The sequence below is a fragment of the Schistocerca nitens genome, unplaced genomic scaffold, assembly GCF_023898315.1.
Source record: "Schistocerca nitens isolate TAMUIC-IGC-003100 unplaced genomic scaffold, iqSchNite1.1 HiC_scaffold_466, whole genome shotgun sequence".
In the NCBI taxonomy this organism is placed as follows: Eukaryota; Metazoa; Arthropoda; class Insecta; order Orthoptera; family Acrididae; genus Schistocerca; species Schistocerca nitens.
Window position 1 is genome coordinate 167,764 of NW_026045999.1, and position 21,913 is coordinate 189,676.

Consider the following 21,913-nt stretch of genomic DNA (forward strand, 5'->3'; position numbering starts at 1 on the left):
GATGTGTGTGATGTCCTTAGGTTAGTTAGGTTTAAGTAGTTCTAAGTTCTAGGGGACTGATGAACTCAGCTGTTAAGTCCCATAGTGCACAGAGCCATTTGAACCATTTTTTTTATACACTGGGAGAAACTGAAGTCTGCGACGGAGAACTGATGTTAATGAAGGGAGCGTTCTTCATTTGTTCATGAGCTTTGTAAAGATTGTTTGAGAATTATTCTCAGACTGTATTCCCAGAAAGGAAAGCCATTTACATTTGTTTACTGATATCTTCCACTATCACTCTTGATGTGGTGCTACTGGAGAACCTCAGTGAACTACACAATGATCGGTACAAACAACGACTGCAGAATTACTTTTTGGTGTTCTTTATTTTAAAAACAATTACTTTACTCCACATTTGGAGGACTGCTACCTTGGTGACAGCATCTGCATCACCTCCTCCCGATTCCGTTTCACAGCGATGTCCATCGGCGTATTGCCACTGGCATCTCTAGCCTCCCTCTCAGCACCTGCCACCAGAAGTGCAAACGCCGCCTCTGCCCGGCCCCACGACGCCGCACAGTGCAGCGGTGTCTGGGAGTAGATATCTGCGGCGTTAGGATCGACGGAGTACATCGTGGAGTCCGTAAACAGCTGCACCACAGCTGCGTGGCCACTGCATGCAGCCAGGTGGAGAACAGTGCTCTCCTGCCTGGTCCTCGCTCCCACCTCGGCCCCAGCCTCCAACAGCACCCTCGCCGCCTCCACATGCCCCCTGTCAGCTGTCCAGTGCAGGGCAGTCCAGCACTCCCAGGCCTCATCCCTCGCTCCAATGTCGGCTCCCTCTGCCAGCAGGGCCCTCAGGTCCGCCGTTGACCCCACCATAGCTGCCTTTATCAGCAGCCTGTTCTTGTCTTGCTTAGAAAAGTTCCTGCACAAAACATCCAGACACATACACTGTAACATTTCGTCAGAATTTCTAAAATCGTTGAGGGAAGTGGCAACAAAACGACTATTCACGTTGGTGTGTAGAATGTATTATGAGTCTGGCGACATACAATCTGACTTTCGGAAAACATCATCCACAGTATTCCGAAGACGGCAAGAGCTGAGAAGTGCGAAAATTGTCGCACAATCAGCTTAACAGCTCATGCATCCAAGTTGGTGACAAGAATAATATACAGAAGAATGGAAAAGAAAACTGAGATTGCGATGGATGACTATCAGTTTGGCTTTAGGAAAGGTAAAGGCACGAGAGAGGCAATTGTGACGTTGCGATTAGTAATGGAAGCAAGACTAAAGAAAAATCAAGATACGTTTGTAGGATTTGTGGACCTGGAAAAACTGTTCGACAACGTAAAATGGTGCAAGATGTTCGAAATTCTGAGAAAAATAGGGGTAAGCTGTAGGGAGAGAAGGGTCATGTACAGTATGTACAATAGCCAAGAGGTAATAATAAGAGTGTATGACCAAGAAAGATGTGCTCGAATTAAAAAGTGTGTAAGACAAGGATGTAGACTTTCGCCCCTACTGTTCAATCAGTACACCGAGAAAGCAATGATCTAAATAAAAGAAAGGTTCAGGATTTGAATTAAAATTCAAGGTGAAATGATATCAATGATACGATTCGCTAATGACATGGCTATCCTGAGTGAAAGTGAAGAAGAATTGTATGATCTGATGAATGGAATAATCAGTCGAATGAGTACAGAGTATGGGTTGAGAGTAAATCGATGAAAGACGAAGATAATGAGAAGTAGTAGAAACAAGAACAGCGAGAAACTTAATATTAGGGTCGATGGTCACGAAGTAGGTGTTAAGGAATTCTGCTACCTAGGCAGTAAAATAATGAGTGACAGACAGAGCAAGGAGGACATCAAAAACAGACTATCAGTGGCAAAAAGGGCATTCCTGGCCAAGAGAAGTCTACTAATATCAAATATCGGCCTTAATTTGAGGAAGAAATTTCTGAGAAGGTACGTCTGGAGTACAGCATTGTATGGTAGTGAAACATGGAGTGTGGGAAAGCTGGAACGGAAGAGAATAGAAGCATTTGAGATGTGGTGCTACAGACAAATGTCGAAAATTAGGTGGACTGATAAGGTAAGGAATGAGGAGGTTCTGTGCAGAATCAGAGAGGAAAGAAATATGTGGAAAACACTGATAAGGAAAAAGAGACATGTGTTAGTAGTGGGGCTACAGGGGTATGAAGCCATTTTGTGGGTTGCCTACATCAGGAGTAGGTGTGCACTCTGTGGCAAACCTATTGTTCTCCTTTGATTGACATGTACTTAACCTATTGTTCTGTTAAGTGGTTTTCCATATCACCACACTTAACCTATTGTTCCCCTACCCCTCCCCCTCTCTGCTACAGGTACACTTTCAGGTGTGAGTTATTGGAATAGGCTTCCCCTCTCACTACTATCAGTTTGATTGACTACTTAATTAAACTGATCAAATAGTTAACGTCTCTGGTGGGACAGTGCCACGCCCCCCTGCCATGCCCCCTGGTGGGAAGTTCAAATTCCATCAGGACAATGCAACTTCTACTAACCTAAGAAAATGGCGGGAAAAATGGCACCTCCACTAACCTAAGTCATTCGACCGCCACCTCTTCCTAGGAATTGGCGGGAAAAAGACTCAGCTGATCGATCATTTGGAGGGTATTCGATTGTAGTGTATGGGATATTGTTTAAACAATTTAGACACTGTGTGGAATATTGTTTATTTAAACAATTTAGGGGATTCAAGGCATTGTATGCAATATATGGAAATTGGTGGAGAGGAAGGATCTCATAACAGGAAAATCAAGGGTATATTGTTTATTTATAAAAAGAAATCAGTTTGTGGGGGTTGGAATTCTCTTGCTCATCATTTTCTGCTGTCTGGAAACAGGTAGGTCTTGTAAGAAGTAATGACATGGAGCTAACATGATGCATAACCTTGTGTATGGCACTGTACTCTGCGTGTCTTAACCTAATGTTTGGGTCTTTGTCAGAACTTAATCTATTGTTCTGTTAAGTGGTTTTCCATGTCACCCCCATTTCCTTGAAATATTCTACGGCCATTGACACCAAATTAAGTAATTAGTCATGTCCTCCCACCATTTTCTGGTACACTTTTCGAATTTCACATGCTTTTGAATGCCACTTCTGCCGCATTCTTCTTTACCACACACCACCTTAAACTTTTGTACTGTATTTTACATAAAAATTATGCAAACTAACCTAGTGTTATGCACTTAACTTGCTGTTCCACTCCATGTCACCCACCCATGCACTCCCTCCCATTAACTACTGTACCACTAACACCACATTGATATAGAAAATTTATGCAAATTAATTAAATCGGTATTCTTCACATGTATGGGCTAGATTTTTTTAAAATTCGCAGCATCCTATTTGTTGGTGAAATCGATGGAAAATAGATTAAATAAAAGGTTGCTAATAAGGAACACATCCCAGCACTCGATGCCCGACGTCGCCGCCGCCCCCACCACAGCCTCCGCCACCGCTGCAAGCCAACACTGGACGCAAGCCAGCACGAGCCAACGCTCCCACACCATTGCAGGTGAAAGTTGAGTCTATTTTCGTGCACACAGTTAGAATTCTTCGAGTGTTATACTGACGTCACAGAGCTCCAAGGCGTGCTCACCCAAGTCCCATATGCGATGACGCATCGCTGTGGTACGGTTCAGCACCGAGAGAGATGCTCCAATGCTTCCCAGAATAACACAGGATGCTTTGTCCCTCGCGATCCTAACAGAAACTGCGAGCTGTGTGTAGTGTGCACTAATACCCAGTGCGACTAATGCTCCTCGGAGAAATGTTTCTGCTGCTGTCAATATACATCTCAGAAACGTTGAATGTTCACACCGCTAAAAGGTCTGTGCAATCATGTGAAAACACCATTAATCATAAGTGCATTCTTTCTGTTTGGAAAGAAGTCACTGTCTAAGCACACACGGGGGAATTCAGAACAATTACGCAAACAGAATTCGAAGCACTGTCATACAAAAGAGAAAAATGTACCAAATTTTCTGTATCCTACAGCTACAGGTCTGGAGGTGTCGTAATGGCACAGTGGCGTATGAGTGGCGGCATCCTCGCCAGAGATGGATGGTCTGCTTCAACTTGTCTTTAACACTTGCTTTCTCAGAACTTTCCGTACATACCTTACCTCCATTATTGTTCGACTCAGGTTGTAGACACTGCTATGTCCTGGCACAAAGCATGTCTTGTAAATTAATAGAGCATTATGATTGTGTTTCGTACAGATCACCATATTGCACCGACAATTAAGCCCGGCCAAGTGCCCCTACATATCGTCAAGTACGGAAAGACTTTTACTCAATTACACTGCTCTCATACTGAGGACAGAAGCTTGAATATTAGAGCATGAAACCTATCTCTAACCATGTCGATGTAATACACATACAAAATCGCCCCTTTTACATCGTTCGCACATATACCGCGAAGACGGACAGTACCGTATATACTCCTCACAGCGCTAGATATTTTTCCCCAGCCGACGATCACAAGCCATCCACCCCTGGCACACGACCAGTGCACACTGAGCGAATTGAAGTCGCTCTCAGAACTGTTCTACAAGTTCGGACTCGTTTTCCCTCAGCACAAACACACCACTGTTTTTGGTCCGAACCTATTTCCTTGCTTGCACGCTTTTCTACACCCATCTCCAGACTCGGGGTTTACAAGAACACATGTATTTTAGCATCGTTTGCCATAATATTGTATCATTTTCATGGTACTTGTCGATATCAAGCACTTGACAGCTTCATACCGATCGCTAGCGCAACGTAATTTCCAAGATATAGACTGGAAATGGTTTCTCTACAAACCCGAAACTTTAGCTAGGTGGTGAGTGCTGTAAACCAGTGACTATCTAGAAACTTGTCACATATGCGAAGATGTTTACTCGGCAACTCGGAAAAAAATAGACAAAACTGATATTTCCACTCTTGAATACCAATGTCAGTGATGTAGATTCCAAATCATCCCTTTACTTTACAAGGTCAACCAAAGTGTTTCTGATGTCTAGGGAACCAGCAAACATGTCTTCCACATGATAGATGCACACACCACAATCGATTGCACCTTAACTAAAAATATATTGACTCTTCTCAAATTTTCACATGTTTACGAAAGCTATCCAACACATACTAAGTGTTAGTTCACTATTCGGCCGTCTAAAGGACAACAGTTAACTCTACTATATTCCTACAATCCTACAGGCCTTTGCATTCAGATAGCTCCTACAGTTAATGGAAACGTGAATCCTTCCTGCCAGAAGTCACCGGCGCTGCACGCCAAGCAAGCATAGACAGAATGATCCTACAAAATCGTTCACATTTACGTTTCATCGCTATACTTACAATTATATGTTACCATTGCCGTTTCAATTGAATGACATTTGACAATGAGCGAAGTATCAGAAATACACCCTGCTGACAGCTGCGACTCTGGAAATAAAAATATCGGTACCCATTCTTATAACTTGGTATACTCTTCCCTTTGCTATCACAGTACTCCACATCAAATCCACACCTTCCTTATGACTGGACATAGTCCTTTCCTTTGGACATGTCGGAACACAAACACATACTTTATAAGCCTGATGCTCAAGATGAACCTATCACGCATCACCTACTATTACTAACAAGGGAACCTCCCCATCGCACCCCCCTCAGATTTAGTTATAAGTTGGCACAGTGGATAGGCCTTGAAAAACTGAACACAGATCAATCAAAAAAACAGGAAGTAGTTGTGTGGAACTATGAAAAAAATAAGAAAAATATACAAACTGAGTAGTCTATGTGCAAGATAGGCAACATCAAGGACAGTGTGAGATCAGGAGCGCCGTGGTCCCGTGGTTAGCGTGAGCAGCAGTGGAACGAGAGATCCTTGGTTCAAGTCCTCCCTCGAGTGAAAAATTTAATTTATTTATTTTCGCAGTTATGATCTGTCCGTTCGTTCATTGACGTCTTTGTTCACTGTAATAAGTTTAGTGTCTGTGTGTTGCGACCGCATTGCAAAACCGTGCGATTAGTAGACGAAAGGACGTGCCTCTCCAATGGGAACCGAAAACATTTGATTGCAAGGTCATAGGTCAACCGATTCCTCCACAGGAAAACACGTCTGATATATTCTATACGACACTGGTGACGGCATGTGCGTCACATGACAGGAATATGTTGTCGACCCACCTAGCTTGTACACTTGGCGAATGGGTAAAAAGATTCTTCTACCTTGCCCGATTTAGGTTTTCTTGTGGATGTGATAATCACTCCCAAAAAACTGATGAAAACATAAGAGTTTGTCACATAAACTGCAACAAATGACTGCAACAGTCGCACAGTTTTCCCTGTGCTCTGTCAAAAGATATGTTTTTAACGTTTTCAAATTTTTCCGTGTGTAGACCGTCAAATCCTGCATATGTCCAAGCAAATCTGAACATGTCCTGGAATTTTGGAGAGCGAAGTTGATTGTGTGTTTGTGCCTGAACTTTGATATTTGTCTGAAAATAAAAAAATAAAATTTTCACTCGGGGGAAGATTCGAACCAACGACCTCTTGTTCCACAGCTGCTCACGCTAACCACAGGACCACGGCGCTACTGAGGTAGTACTATCCTTAATGTTATATATGTTAGCATGGACTACTCAGTTTGTATATTTTGCTTATTTTTTTCATAGTTCCACACAACTTCTTCCTGTTTTCTCGATTGATCTGTGTTCAGTTTTTCAAGGCCTATCCACTGTGCCAACTTATAACTAAATCTGACTGGGGTGCGATGGGGAGGTTCCCTTGTAAGTATAATACTTCGTCAATAACTGATTGCCTCCGATACGAAATAATACTGACAGAAAATCAACCATGGATGGACATGTCCCCAAGTTTTTCTTGTGAGTGATACAACTGTGTCTTAGAAAGATAGGTGTTATCGCCTTACAAACCGACAGATGTTAAGAAACATACTACTGTATATTACTGTCACAAGCAGTCTTGGTGCTACAGGTGCACACAAGTATCCATGTTAAAAGCTATACTTGCTTTACAAATTGAGGTACGACATTACCAATGAACCATATGGTTTTTCCAGACAAATATCAAGACGGTGATCATAGGAGTGTATATTATCAGACCGGCAGTCCGGTTACACGTAAGCCACGATGCAACCTCGTCATAAAATCGCTCAATTCTGAAAGTGATTCGGCTAAGAAACGTGGTATGAAACTGGTATTTGCGAATCCCTCATGCATTCTGTCTCGATCCCGTGTCAGAGGTTCGGTGATGTATCCACTGGGCTATAGGTGATGAGTGATTGAGAAGGATCACAAACAGTAGAAGATGGTGTGCTGATTGAGGTCGTAAGAAAATGTAAACTTTCAGATCTCTAATGCTACGCTATCCGCTAGAAATGCTTTCTGGGATTTGGAATCAAGTCTCTCCATTCAACCACATACCCGCATTCGATCATATGGAGAAGTCATTTAATGATTACAACCACTACTCAGTCATATTTTTGGCACTCCTGTCTCTCGAAACGAGTCACCTTTCTCGAACCTGTCTGCTACCGTAAAATTACAACCTGGTTTTAGTCAGTCTCTGCACATCTTGCAACTGCTCCCATTTCTACAGCTTCGCGCATATGATCATCCCAGTTTAAGTAAGAACTGAGCAGAAGTCGGAGAAAGCCATATCCACCACCTTCTGCAACCCATGTAGAGGCAGAGCGATCTTAGTTAGTGCAACAGGACCGTGTTTTGACCATTCAGTGGAAATGCGTGCATTGTGGTACATCTCCAAACGAGATACAGATACTGCACTATGAAGCAGAACTCCGTGTTTGACAGTGTGCAATGAATGGTGTCCTCCAAAACACTTACGCATCCACCAGCGCTGCGCTCTTTTGGCGCAGATGCCAGCAACACCATCTGTCCCATTTTACAGAGCCAGCAGTTCATGTTCTGTGAACTGTGGTGGGCGTTTCAGCCTTTAGTACACAGTGATAGTTTCACTGTCCTTCTGCATCTTTCCATTATGCTCATGACAGTAGCGCATGAGCATTCGACGAGCTTCTCCATTTTTGGGATACTCGTTCACAGGCTCTGCATAATAACAATATGCCCTTTGTCAAAGTCGTTGATCTCAGTGGATTTCCCCATTTGTAGCCTGTATCTTTGCTAGGATGACCCTCTGTCCTTGTCTGCTCCACTCGCATACTTTTGTTACCACTTCACATGCCAACAACGCCACCATGTGGAATCCAACGTCGCGGTGGGCAGTTGTCACGATGTTTTGGCATATCAGTGTATTATCACCATGTCTACATACTCTTTCTCAACATAAATTCTGCTCTCTAAGCTGATTTTCTTACTACTTTTACTAACAAACCTTTGTTTCAATTCATTTTCCTAATTCATTTTATTTTCTGCTATGACTCATTTCCTCATCCTCCTCCTCTGACTGTTTCTTTATGGTGTTTTTCGGCTTTAGATAACCCTGTTGTGGTTTTCAGTCATCACTGCTTATGTATGTGTGCAATAAACTCTTTTAATCACACACTCGAAACAAGCCATATCCTCACATATGTGCTGAATATTCACTTCCTTTACATATGACTTCGATTTCTGCATACTCTTCCTTCACTATTTCTTTCTGGGAACCATGATGCACCTACACCCACAACTTTTCATTCACATAACGTCTAAGGCCCGCTGAATGGAAGTGAACAAGACTCTTCTTCCTCACCCATTTCCTTCAGGTTCTGAACTGCAAATTGATCTCACTAAGAATCCAGAGAAAGATGCTGCATCTGTCTTATGGACAGAATCTCAAACTTCAACTATCATGCCATCATAACTCAAAAACGATTTTTCTCACAGTTGTAACCTCTGCTTTACCCAAAATTTCAAAAACAGGAAAACACCTTTATCTTTTCTTCGACACATGGTTGTCACCTCAGTAAGTGGTACTATGAGTGTGGAAAACGTGCACATGTGTGACACAACTCACCGCATGTGAGAGATGGTGGCATCGTCAGGTGGAGGAGTGTGGTGGTTAGCCGTAGGCAGTGCAGCCACATAAGGAGTCCGGCCACGGTCACTGTGGGGCTGAGAGCCAGTGGTGTGTCTGCCCCCTGGAGTGGCTGCCGTGCTGCACAGAGAGAGACACTGTGTGGGCGAGTGTACTCACATGGGAGCCCAGGGTCTCGTAGTATAGGCAGTGCTGGTGAGGGATTGTCCATGACGACAATAGAACACACCTTATTGCTAAGATCTGTTAGTTATTTTACATATTGCTTCTTCTGAGTTCCGCATAGCAGCCGCTTATCATATCACAAAATACACTGTTCCACATTAAACACAAATTATAGGTATATATAAATAATAGTGGCCCAGAGAACAAAGTTACCGGGTGCAGAGAAACACAGCAGAGGAAAGGAAATACAGTACTAACCTGACTATAGCAGATGTTGGAAGTGACCACCATTAATCTCTTGGTACTTTTGGGCCCTGGTCAGCAAATTGCTGAAGGCGGATAGAAGATGGACTGCTGGAATTGCTGCAGTCTCATCAAAAATATTCTGCTGCAGTTCTTGAAGACTATGGCAGTGGTTTTGATACACCTTAGACTTGAGGGCTCCCCTCACAAAGTAAACGCACACTGACAAATCAGTCGACCAAGTAGGCCAGTTAGGGACATAAGCAGCCTGACCTTCGCTAACAACTCTGTCAGGTGTGAAGATTGTGTAAATGTACTCCAGCGTTTGGCCAGCTGTATTGGCAGTTGTTTCCGTTGGAAGTAACTGTAGATCTTTTCCTCTTCTGTTAATGCTGTCTCAAATGGTTTCAAAATGTTGGCAATGTAACAAGTGGAAATCAGTGTCTGATGAAAGAAGATGGGATCAGTAATGCAGTGTGCAAACACTACTGCCCAGAACTTGTGCTTCTCTCAGTTGTGATAACCACTCAGGTGAAAAAAATGCTTCATCAGAAATAAAGAACTGATACACGACCAAGCCATTTACTGTTATATCAGCGAACACCCATTCACCAAACTGGAGGCGTTGAGGTGCATCTCCTGCTTTTAATGCATGAACAACAGACACTCAGTAGGGACATATCTGCAGATCCTGTATGATGCCATTTTCGGACTATGCGTGGCATGGCACTCTTGGCTGGCAGTCTGACACGGTTCAACTTCTCAGCAAGCAACTGACCACGTAGTATCCATTACCCTGTTGTCATGTAGTATGTTCTATCGTGTCCACTCATCTGGGCCACTTTTATTTGATCCATCCTGTGCAATCGTCAGTAATTATGCTGGAGTGACATAAGTAGTACCGGAGAGGACTGTTTCAATGCATGACATCAAAAATCACATAAATTAGAATGGCAATATCCTTTTAATGTATTTAATGTGGTACTATCATTATGACTCAGTACTTAAAGTATCTGTAGCTCGTATGTTAGGGACAGGGCTGTAGAAGGTATAGACAGTAAGCATAGACAGTAGGCACGTGGACAACAGCTTTCCAACTGAGCAGGAGAAGAAATTCAGACAAAAATGCGGCTCAGAAAGTTGAGTTCGATTTTGTGACATATTACAACTTCCAGAAGATGGGCAGCAGCCTTTTCAGTAGTTGCAGGGGCAACAGTCTGGATGACTGACTAATCTGGCCTTGTAACATTAACCAAAATGGCCTTGCTGTGCTGGTACTGCGAACGGCTGAAAGCAAGGGGAAACTACAGCCGTAATTTTTCCCGAGGGCATGCAGCTTTACTGTACGGTTAAATGATGATGCCGTCCTCTTGGGTAAAATATTCCAAAGGTAAAATAGTCCCCCATTCGGAACTTCAGAAGCGGTCATTATCAGATGAAAGAAAACTGGCATTCTATGGATCCGAGTGTGGAATGTCAGATTCCTTAATCGGGTAGGTAGGTTAGAAAATTAAAAATGGGAAATGGATACGTTAAAGTCAGATATAGTGGGAATTAGTGAAGTTTGGTGGCAGGAGAAACAAGACCTTTTGTCAGGTGAATACAAGGTTATAAATACAAAATCAAATACAGGTAATGCAGGAGTAAGCTTAATAATGAATAAAAAAGAAGGAATGTGGGTAATGTACTATGAACATCATAGTGAATGCATTTTGTAGCCAAGATAGACATGAAGCCTACACCTACCACAGTAGTAAAAATTTATATGCCAACTAGCTCCGCAGATAATGAAGAGATTGAAGAAATACATGATGAGATAAAAAAATTATACCGAAAGTGAAGTAAGACGAAAATTTAATAGTCATGGGTGACTGGAATTCGATAGTAGGAAAAGGAAGAGAAGGAAAAGTAGTAGGTGAATATGGAATGAGGGCAAGCAATGAAAGAGGAAGCTGCCTGGTAGAATTTTGCACAGAGCATAACTTTCTCATAGCTGACACTTGGTTTAAGAAATATGAAAGGAAGTAGTATGCGTGGAAGAGGCCTGGACACACTGGAAGGTTTCAGATGATTATATAATGGTAAGACAGAGATTCAGGAACATGGTTTTAAATTGTAAGACATTTCAAGGGGCAGCAACCTATAGTTTATGAACTGTCGATTAAAACTAAAGAAACTGCAGAAAGGTGGGAATTTAAGAAGATGGGACCTGGATAAACTGAAAGAACCAGAGGCTGTAGAGAGTTTCAGAGAGAGCATTAGGGAACGATTGACAAGAATGGGGGAGGGAAATACAGTAGAAGAAAAATGGGTAGCTTTGAGAGATGAAATAGTGAAAGCAGCCGAGGATAAAGTAGGTAAAAAGACGTGGGGTAGAAATCCTTGGGTAACAGAAGAGATATTGAATTTAATTTATGAAACGAGAAAATATAAAAATGCAGTAAATGAAGGAGGCAAGAAGGAATATAAACGTCTCAAAAATTTGAGGCAAATGATCATCTTAATATTGATCTAAAAATAGATAATGTGGATATTTATTTAAAAAATGTATCTGATAGTAGCTGGCCACTGTGGCCAAGCGGTTCTAGGCACTTCAGTCTGGGACCGCACAGCTGCTATGGTCGCAGGTTCGAATCCTGCCTCCGGCATGGATGTGTGTGATGTCGTTAGGTTAGTTAGATTTAAGTAGTTCTAAGTCTAGGGGACTGATGACCTCAGATGTTAAGTCCCATAGTGGTTAGAGCCATTTGAACCATTTTTTTAACTGATAGTAGGCTCTCAGTTATTACGAACAGTGTCTTGATATACATAGTCTGGAACATTAGCAAAGATACCTGTCTTCATGACGTTGAGAGAGTAAACAAGTAAAATATATAACCATCAATGGCATCGTCATAAATGCTAAACAGTCATGACCCATAATGTCAGGTTATCGCTGGCATTCTGTTCTTGATCCGGTAATTGAATACACAAATATTTGTGATCAGAGACCGCTGTGGTATATACAAAATTTAATAACATTTGATCGGTATTACCTACATGGTAACTATGTCACGCCTAGTCGGCCTATGTCCTAAGTTTTCCAGACGAAATCTTTTGGCGACCTGACCTCATCGCCATTTTCAATGCCCTTGAGTTTTCAATTTTTTCTAGGGGAGAGGCACTGTGCAATACAAAGGGCAAGTATAGATATACAGGGTGATTCAAAAAGAATACCACAACTTTAGGCATTTAAAACTCTGCAACGACAAAAGGCAGAGCTAAGCACTATCTGTCGGCGAATTAAGGGAGCTATAAAGTTTCATTTAGTTGTACATTTGTTCGCTTGAGGCGCTGTTGACTAGGCGTCAGCGTCACTTGATGCTAAGATGGCGACCGCTCAACAGAAAGCTTTTTGTGTTATTGAGTACGGCAGAAGTGAATCGACGACAGTTGTTGAGCGTGCATTTCGAACGAAGTATGGTGTTAAACCTCCTGATAGGTGGTGTATTAAACGTTGGTATAAACAGTTTACAGAGAATGGGTGTTTGTGCAAAGGGAAAAGTTCTGGACGGCCGAGAACGAGTGATGAAAATGTAGCACGCATCCAGCAAGCATTTGTTCGCAGCCCAGGAAAATCGACTCGCAGAGCTAGCAGAGAGCTGCAAATTCCACAATCAACTGTATGGAGAGTCATACGAAAAAGGTTAGTTATGAAACCTTATCGTCTGTCCGTAACTACCTGAACGTCAACTACCCGAGGCGATGGATCGGCCGCCAGGCAGCCCGTGACAGAGCACTTCATCACTGGCCTCCAAGAAGCCCTGATCTTACCCCCTGCGATTTTTTCTTATGGGGGTATGTTAAGGATATGGTGTTTCGGCCACCTCTCCCAGCTACCATTGATGATTTGAAACGAGAAATAACAGCAGCTATCCAAACTGTTACGCCTGATATGCTACAGAGAGTGTGGAACGAGTTGGAGTATCGGGTTGATATTGCTCGAGTGTCTGTAGGGGGCCATATTGAACATCTCTGAACTTGTTTTTGAGTGAAAAAAAACCTTTTTAAATACTCTTTGTAATGATGTATAACAGAAGGTTATATTATGTTTCTTTCATTAAATACACATTTTTAAATTTGTGGTATTCTTTTTGAATCACCCTGTAAATTCTGAGAGATATCTGGCATGGCTTTTGTAGCTGCCCATCAACATGCATTTCACGGGACAGACACCACTAAGGAAACTAAGTGGCTGGGGGATACTGACGTGCTGGAGGTTGTAAACTCGTAGGCTCATACACAGACAGACCTGGGAGAGTAGTTGAATATCTAGTGCATGCATACCTGGTTTCTGCGGGTGGCTCTGCAAGCAGGCGAGTCAGTTCTACAACAGAGTGCGGGTGGCTGACCGTAGCATCTGCCCAGCCCTGCGTCATCACCACCTGGTGGGTGTGGGCCTTGATGAACGCGACGGCGGCCTGCTTCAGGCTGGAGCAAGAGTGCCTCAGCGCGTGCACAGCTGCTGCCGCAGCGTTCTCCACCGACAGCTGTCCGACCACCTGCTGCTCACAGACATCCTTCAGGTCTGACGAGCTGTGCTCTGCGGCCACTGGCATCTGGGGTGTGACGCTGGGCTGCTGGTGGGCTACGTCTCGTTCTGTTGTAGGCAGCTCTGAAACAAGGCGTCAGTGAAGGATTACCTACCCTTCCCCAGCCTCAGGTACACCTTTATTGAACAACAGTCGGTAAATGTTGTCGATCATGAGATCCTTAGCACACCAGAAGATGCCAAAGGTGGCCAGCTGCAAATCTTTAACAGTACCGTTGATATACTTTCCGGGATGTGAGGTCGTGGTCCAAGTACTTTTCTGCTCCTTACGTTTCGTCCAGAACTGCGCTGGACTTCCTCAGAGGCGCTGCTCCGCTGAGTCTTGCCGACTGACTGGTCGGGTATCTGAGAGCGACTTATATATTGTGAGAAAGGGAGGCGTGGTTCAGGTGACACGTGATGAGCAGTGATAATCCATAGCAAAGATAAGGTTGACTATCGATTACCACCTTGTCAAAGATAAAAATTGTTAGCAATTTTGTAGAGCCACTGATAATCCATACCAAAGATAAGGTTGACTATCGATTACCACCTTGTCCAAGATAAAAATTGTTAGCAATTTTGTAGAGCCACTGATAATCCATAGCAAAGATAAGGTTGACTATCGATTACCACCTTGTCAAAGATAAAAATTGTTAGCAATTTTGTAGAGCCACTGATAATCCATAGCAAAGATAAGGTTGACTATCGATTACCACCTTGTCCAAGATAAAAATTGTTAGCAATTTTGTAGAGCCACTGTCCATATATCGCTAAGTTTCCTCTTTCCTATTGAAATTATCGTGATGTTTATAAATTTCGATAGCTTCTCTATATAGCCGTGGATAGTAATTTAACGTTGTAGATAAAACTTCGGAATCCGAAAACTTCACTTGGTGGTTGCCTGGTTGAAGAGCATGTTCCGCTACAGCTGACTTTTCTATTTTTCCAAGTCGACAAGGACTTTTATGCTCTTTCAGTCGCGTGTTTACGCTTCTTTTGGTAGTACCAATGTAAACTTTACCACAGGTACATGGAATTTTATACACACCACACGTCGACAGGGGAGGGTGTTTATCCTTCACAGATCGTAGTACTTGACTTATTTTCTTTGTTGGTTTAAAGATCGGTTTTATGTCATGTTTTCGTAAAATCTTACCGATCCGATCGGTTACTTTTTTAATAAAAGGGAGAACTACTGTATTTTTCTGTCGTTGTGGTTCATTCTTATCCTTTGGGTTTCTGTTCCTTGGACGCAAAATTCTATTTATCTCTATCCTTGAGTAGCCCTTTTCTTTCAAAAGCCTGCTTCAGATGTTTCACTTCAGCATCCAAATGTTCAGGTGTACATATCCGTTCCGCTCGATCGACAAGACTCTTTATGACACCTCTTTTTTGTTGAGGATGATGATTAGAATTTTTATGTAAATATCTGTCCGTATGTGTTGCCTTCCGAAAAACTTTATATTCCAAGCTTCTATCGGACCGTCTCATAACTAAGACATCCAAGAAAGATATTCTGTTATCCTTTTCTATTTCCATGGTAAACTATATTTTTGGGTGAATTTTATTTAGATAATCAAAGAAGTCGTCCAAGGCCTTTCTGCCATGGGACCAAACCACAAATGTGTCATCTACGTATAACAGTACCGTTTATAAGACGCAGCATTTGTTTCAGCACATTCCGTTTGCACAACTAGTTCCAGAATTGATGCAGACTTCAATTTCTTCGTTTTTTCTACTGTTACCTGCCCAGGAAGTCGTTCTAAATAGAGATCAAGCACAATATTAACAACTACAGTAAGACACGGAGATGATAAAAGTCGTGGGTTAGCGATGTTCATACACTTTGTGTATACCTGGCTGAAAATAACTTACAAGTTGGTGGCGCCCTCCATCGGTAATACTGGAATTCAGTATGGTGTTGGCCCCCCTTTAGCCTTGATAACAGCTTCCACTCTCACAGGCATACGTCCAATCAGGTACTGGAAGGTTCCTTGGGGAATGACAGCCCATTCTTCATCGAGAGCTGCAGTGAGGAAAAGCATCCATGTCGGTCGGTGAGGCCTGGCACGAAGTCGGCGTTCCAAAACATCCCAAAGGTGTTCTGTAGGATTCAGGTCAGGACTCTGTGCATGCCAGTCCATTACAGCGATGTTATTGTCGTGTAACCATTCCGCCACAGGCCGCGCATTATGAATAGTTGCTCGATCATGTTCGCCATCTGCCATCTGCAAATTGCTCTTCAACAGTGGGAACCAAGAAGGTGCTTAAAACATCAATGTAGGCCTGTGCAGTGATAGTGCCACACAAAATAACAACGGGTGCACGCCTCCTTCATGAAAAACACGACCACACCATAACATCACCACCTCTGAATTTTACTGTTGGCACTGCACACGCTGGCAGATGACGTTCACCGGGCATTCGCCACACCCACACCCTGCCATCGGATCGTCACATTGTGTACCGTTATTCTTCACTCGCACTGTTCAGTCGTTTAATGTTTACGCTTCTTACACCAAGCGAAGTGTCGTGTGGCATTTCCTGGCGTGATGTGTGGCTTACGAGCAGCCGCTCGACCATGAAATCCAAGTTAACTCACCTCCCTCCTAACTGTCATAGTACTTGCAGTGGATCCTGATGCAGTTTGGAATTCCTGTGTGACGGCCTGGATAGATGTCTGCCTATTGCACATTCCGACCCTTTTCAACTGTCGGCAGTCTCTGTTAGTTAACAGACCAGGTATCAGACGACCGACGCTTGTGTCTTTACTGACCACGCGAAATCGTCTACAGCGCCTCTCCAGGGGTCGTGACCATTTCGGTTAGACCCTATGTGATTGGAAAACCGTGGTCTGGTCAGATGAGTCCCGATTTCGGTCGATAAGAGCCGATGGTTGCGATCGAGTTTGGCGCAGACCCCGTGAAGCCATGGATCCACATTGTCAACAAGGCACTGTGCGAACTGATGGTGGCCCTTTGGTGGTCTGGGTTGTGTTTACCCAGAATGGATTAGTTCCCCTGGATGTTCAGCTACTTGCAGGCTATTTGCAGCCATTCGTGCAGTTCATGTTCCAAAACAACGACCGACTTTTTATGGATGACAATGCGCCATGTGACTGGGACACAAACGTTCGCTACCTCCTCCCACCAGCATGAGGTGTCCTTGGGTGGTTGGTTGGTTGTTTCGGGGAAGGAGACCAGACAGCGAGGTCATCGGTCTCATCGGATTAGGGAAGGAAGTCGGCCGTGCCCTTTGAAAGGAACCATCCCGGCATTTGCCTGGAGGATTTAGGGAAATTATGGAAAACCTAAATCAGGATGGCCGGACGCGGGATTGAACCGTCGTCCTCCCGAATGCGAGTCCAGTGTCTAACCACTGCGCCACCTCGCTCGGTGGCGTCCTCTAAGACTGTTTATGCCTCTGAGAGACGACAGGACATAGGCACCCCGCGGTGTCTGTGTGCAGTGTGTCTGGCCTATCATCCTGTTTTCTGCACCTCGTGAAAGGCAGTAGGCCGAGCGTAACTGAAGTTCCTGATTCACTTCCAAAATATCACTCTCGGCTTAGAGACACTCATTCTTATGCTTCTCTACTTGTATATCACTGTCTTCGTGAAATCTCATCGTCCCAGTACCAGAGAATACGAAAGGACTCCTAGCGACACTGGGAAACGTCAGCGAACATTTTGTCTCTGAAGAAAGAAATTTCCCCCAGGCTTTAATCTATCGCCTGTAGTCGCTTGTTGCAAATGCCTCGGAATATATTGTGTGTGTTCTACTGTAATGCTGAGAGATATTTCAAACGTGTGTATGCCAGCACTGAGTTCATAAATTTAGCTGTTGTCTGTTCATATATATACTCCACAAATAAATCTTTGAGAAAATGGCAGTGATACATTCTACAGTCAGGCTACGATTAACACTGTAATGATGTGTGGAACAGGTAAGCAAATGTCACTCTAAGTAATATAGGGTACAGAACCAAAAGCAATGATGTTACGGATTCAGTGGCGGATACATATGTGGGGCGCGCCCCTCCCCCCTTCCCCCCCTCCCCCCCCCACCCTTGTGGGGCAAGTTAGCCCACAAACAATTCGTTCGTTTCTTCCCTTAGTCGACTCAACTGAATCGAGTAGTTGTACTTTCCTGTGTAGCACTCGCGTCCGCATCATCGTATTTTATACGTTTCTGTCTGTCACATAGATAGCTAACATATACCTACGAGAAAAGTCGCGGCCATTCTAGTGATCTCGATACATTATTCTATCTGGCATTTGTTGGGGGCCGGCCGGGGTGGCCGAGCGGTTCTAGGCGCAACAGTCTGGAACCGCGCGATCGCTACGGTCGCAGGTTCGAATCCTGCCTCGGGCATGGATGTGGGTGATGTCCTTAGGTTAGTTAGGTTTAACTAGTCCTAAGTTCTAGGGGACTGATGACCTCAGAAGTTAAGTCCCATAGTGCTCAGAGCCATTTGTTGGGGAAAAATCGTAAACATTCTAATGTGTTCTTGTACAGAGAACTTTCAATGCGTAGCGTTGTAGACACGGACTATTCGCCGAGTAGGAAGCTAGTTTACATTCAGAAGCAGAAGTATTAAGACTGAAGAATGAGCAAGTAAAAAGTCCTGATTGTAGCAAGTGTGAAGAGTAGTCAAGAGTAAGAGTCCTCAGTTGATTGTGAAGTATTAATAACAGTAATTCACAGCAGTTTCTCAGTAAAAGTATTGCTACGAGACTGGTATCAATATGTTTACTAATAAATAAGTAAAGGTAGCTCAAGACATCTTTAGCGCCCCCTGCTTGAGGTTTTTCTGTATCCGCCACCGTACAGATTTCGTTCATGATAGTGCCATGACTGTCACTCAAAACAGTTATTAAATCACGAAATAAATCTACCACAATATGATTAGTTACCACCAAATGCATTACATGAAACAAGAAATGTGTTTGGAAATTACGCGAAAAAATACATACCTGTACTACTGGTTCTTAAATGATTGACTGTGACTTCCGAATCAAATCCTGAAAAAGAAATTCATATAAATTTCGCTGTATAAATTTGGCACGTATTTCAGTACTTATTATAAATTTACTATTCACTATCATACCCAAAATTATAACAGGCAGCTGAAATAAGAAAAATCTTTACCTGTAATGACATCTGCATCATTGTAGTCAGAAGCTATGACCGCTGCCACAAAAATGCACGTGAACCAGCAAATGCTTCTGTAGAACATAATGCAAGGTCAAATGTGTTGGGCCAGGTAAAGAACTTTTGCTTCAAAATATCTTCAGAAAAGTTGCACGCTGATCAACAACCTGTAATTTTATCAATAAATGTAGTTACAAATCTCATTTTCTTTCACCAAGGTCTGCAGGAGATCAATTAGTGTAAATCTGTGCTTCAGTCTAATTTCGACTACATAATTCGCAAGAATGGGATTTTCACTCTGCAGCGGAGTGTGCGCTGATATGAAACTTCCTGGCAGAATAAAACTGTGTGCCAGACCGAGACTCGAACTCGGGACCTTTGCCTTTCTCGGGCAAGTGCTCTACCAACTGAGCTACCCAAGCACGACTCAGGACCGGTCCTCACAGCTTCAGTTCTGCCAGTACCTCGTCTCCTACTTTCCAAACTTCCCAGAAGCTCTTCTCCCGAGTTCTAGTCTCGGTCCGGCACACAGTTTTAATCTTTCAGGAAGTTTCGCGTAATTTACAAGTTCAAATGGTTCAAATGGCTCTGAGCACTATGCGACTTAACTTCTGAGGTCATCAGTCGCCTAGAACTTAGAACTAATTAAACCTAACTAACCTAAGGACATCAGACACATCCATGTCCGAGGCAGGATTCGAACCTACGACCGTAGCGGTCGCCCGGTTCCAGACTGTAGCGCCTAGAACCGCTCGGCCACCCCGGCCGGCAATTTACAAGTCTGAGATCACTTCATTTAACGCAATATCTATACTGGCTGACTTCCAAAATCGTTTCATAAATTTTTAATTCCGTTTACATCGTATTAATTGTGAGAAAGTGCTTTCCAAACTGTGTATGGTGTTTTGTCGCACCCAAATCATTTGTATTGATATCGGTATCAAGTTCGCTTTTTCGAATAGAACTGTATTATATAACATTAGGAGCGCATGAAATGGAAATTTGTGGTAAGTTCTATGGGACCAAACTGCGGAGGTCATCGGTCCCTAAGCTTACACACTACTTAATCTAACTTAAACTAACTTGCGCTAAGGACAACACACACACCCAAGGGAGGAGTCGAACCTCCGACGGGGGAAGCCGCTCGAACCGTGGCAAGACGCCCTGGACCGCACGGCAAACCTCCCGCGGCAGGAGATGATGTTTCACGAAAAGTGAGACAGGGGTGAGTGTGTGTCTCGGCCATAGCAGCAGCATTAGCCAGCTAAACGAGCCTCAGGCATATAAGGGCAGGCTTGTAGGCACTTCCCAGATTGGCGGTGTGGGAAGCTATGACCTTAGCGGTATAAGGCGGCTACTTACGTCTGAGTCCAATGGTTCAAATGGCTCTGAGCACTATGGGACTTAACATCTGCGGTCATCAGTCCCCTATAACTTAGAACTACTTAAACCTAGCTAACCTAAGGACATCACACACATCCATGTCCGAGGCAGGACTCGAACCTGCGACCGTAGCGGTCGCGCGGTTCCAAACTGAAGCGCCTGGAAACGCTCGGTCACACCGGCCGGCTCCGGTGAGTCAAATACAGCTGTTGCTGTTTCGTAAAAAGATACAGTGAGAGCAAAGATACTACACAAATTGTGGCGATGAGTGGAGCTAATAGCTAAATAGTCCGTAATTTTATAATAATTTTGCAACTGTTACAAATGTTTGTAATTGTGAATACTGTGAGAGGCAATTGAAAATTAATGAATGACAAACATATGAGGTATAAAATGCGAGTCAGATATGTCAACAAACGCGGCAGAAGTTGCATATCATTTATTTTTGATGTTCTAAAATTTGCAGCCAATCTTATAACATTATTTATTACTCTCATTTTGCCACAGGCACACGTAATACGAAGATAGCATTAGTTACCCACGTCCACCCCTAATTATTCCACGTCATCAAGTGATAATTATAATTATTAGTTTACTGGTTATGTAAATGACCAATTGTAAAAATGCAAAATAAAAAATTAATGGGGTACATACGCAAAATATAGACGCACAAATAAACAGAGGGGGGACTGATACTCTTCTATCCTGGCCACATATACTTGTAAAAGTATGCATAGCATACTTTTGAGTGTGCATCAAAGTTACTGTGAGCATGATTTACATTTTTTTTTATATCTTGTGTAATAATCTGTCGTTTGTAACTTGGGAGACCACACAATGACAATAATGAATATAGGGTGTTCGGAAACTCCCGTTCCAATGTTCTACAACTTGTAGAGGGGAGTGAGTAACATGTAGAGAAGGAACTCAGGTCCAGAAACGCACCGTTACTGTGCCACAAAACATGTTTCGTAGGTAGGTGTGCGACAGGGCAGCCATGTGCAAAGTGGCTGATGTCATTTGACGTATGTCCTATCTCTCTGACCTAGTTCGAGCCACATTCACGAGTCTGAGAGTATTACAGCAATATGGTTGAGTGACGTTTGCATAATATACCAGTGTGATCCTCCTGGATGGCGAAGCTCACGGTAACGGAGGAGATAATCGTCGCCTTTGTCAAGATCGTTTTCCAGAACGTCCGGACCCATCGCATACCCTTTTCGCCACAGTGACGCAACGGCTTTGAGAAGGAGTACCTCAACCGTCAGCAAGCGTGACTGTTGTGCTCGAAGGAGGCACTGCACGCACTAACTGGAAGAGGCGGTACTGCATCACCTCGAGGCGAACGCAAGTACACGA

The 21,913-nt window shown here is 43.4% G+C and overlaps 1 protein-coding gene across 2 annotated transcripts in view; it reads right to left on the bottom strand.

Moving 5' to 3' along the window:
* Window positions 1–349: 349 nt before the first annotated feature.
* Window positions 350–21,913, bottom strand: part of LOC126232189 (serine/threonine-protein phosphatase 6 regulatory ankyrin repeat subunit C-like) — a 38,735-nt gene continuing 17,171 nt past the window's right edge. For both annotated transcript variants that reach the window (XM_049942487.1, XM_049942486.1), the window contains 5 exons: window positions 19,169–19,338; window positions 18,994–19,041; window positions 13,772–14,099; window positions 9,017–9,157; window positions 350–910 (listed from right to left, as the gene is read on the bottom strand). In XM_049942487.1, coding sequence (XP_049798444.1) covers window positions 409–910; window positions 9,017–9,157; window positions 13,772–14,099; window positions 18,994–19,041; window positions 19,169–19,256 — 1,107 coding nt within the window. In that variant the 5' untranslated portion in view covers window positions 19,257–19,338 and the 3' untranslated portion in view covers window positions 350–408. The remainder of the gene's footprint in view (window positions 911–9,016; window positions 9,158–13,771; window positions 14,100–18,993; window positions 19,042–19,168; window positions 19,339–21,913) is intronic.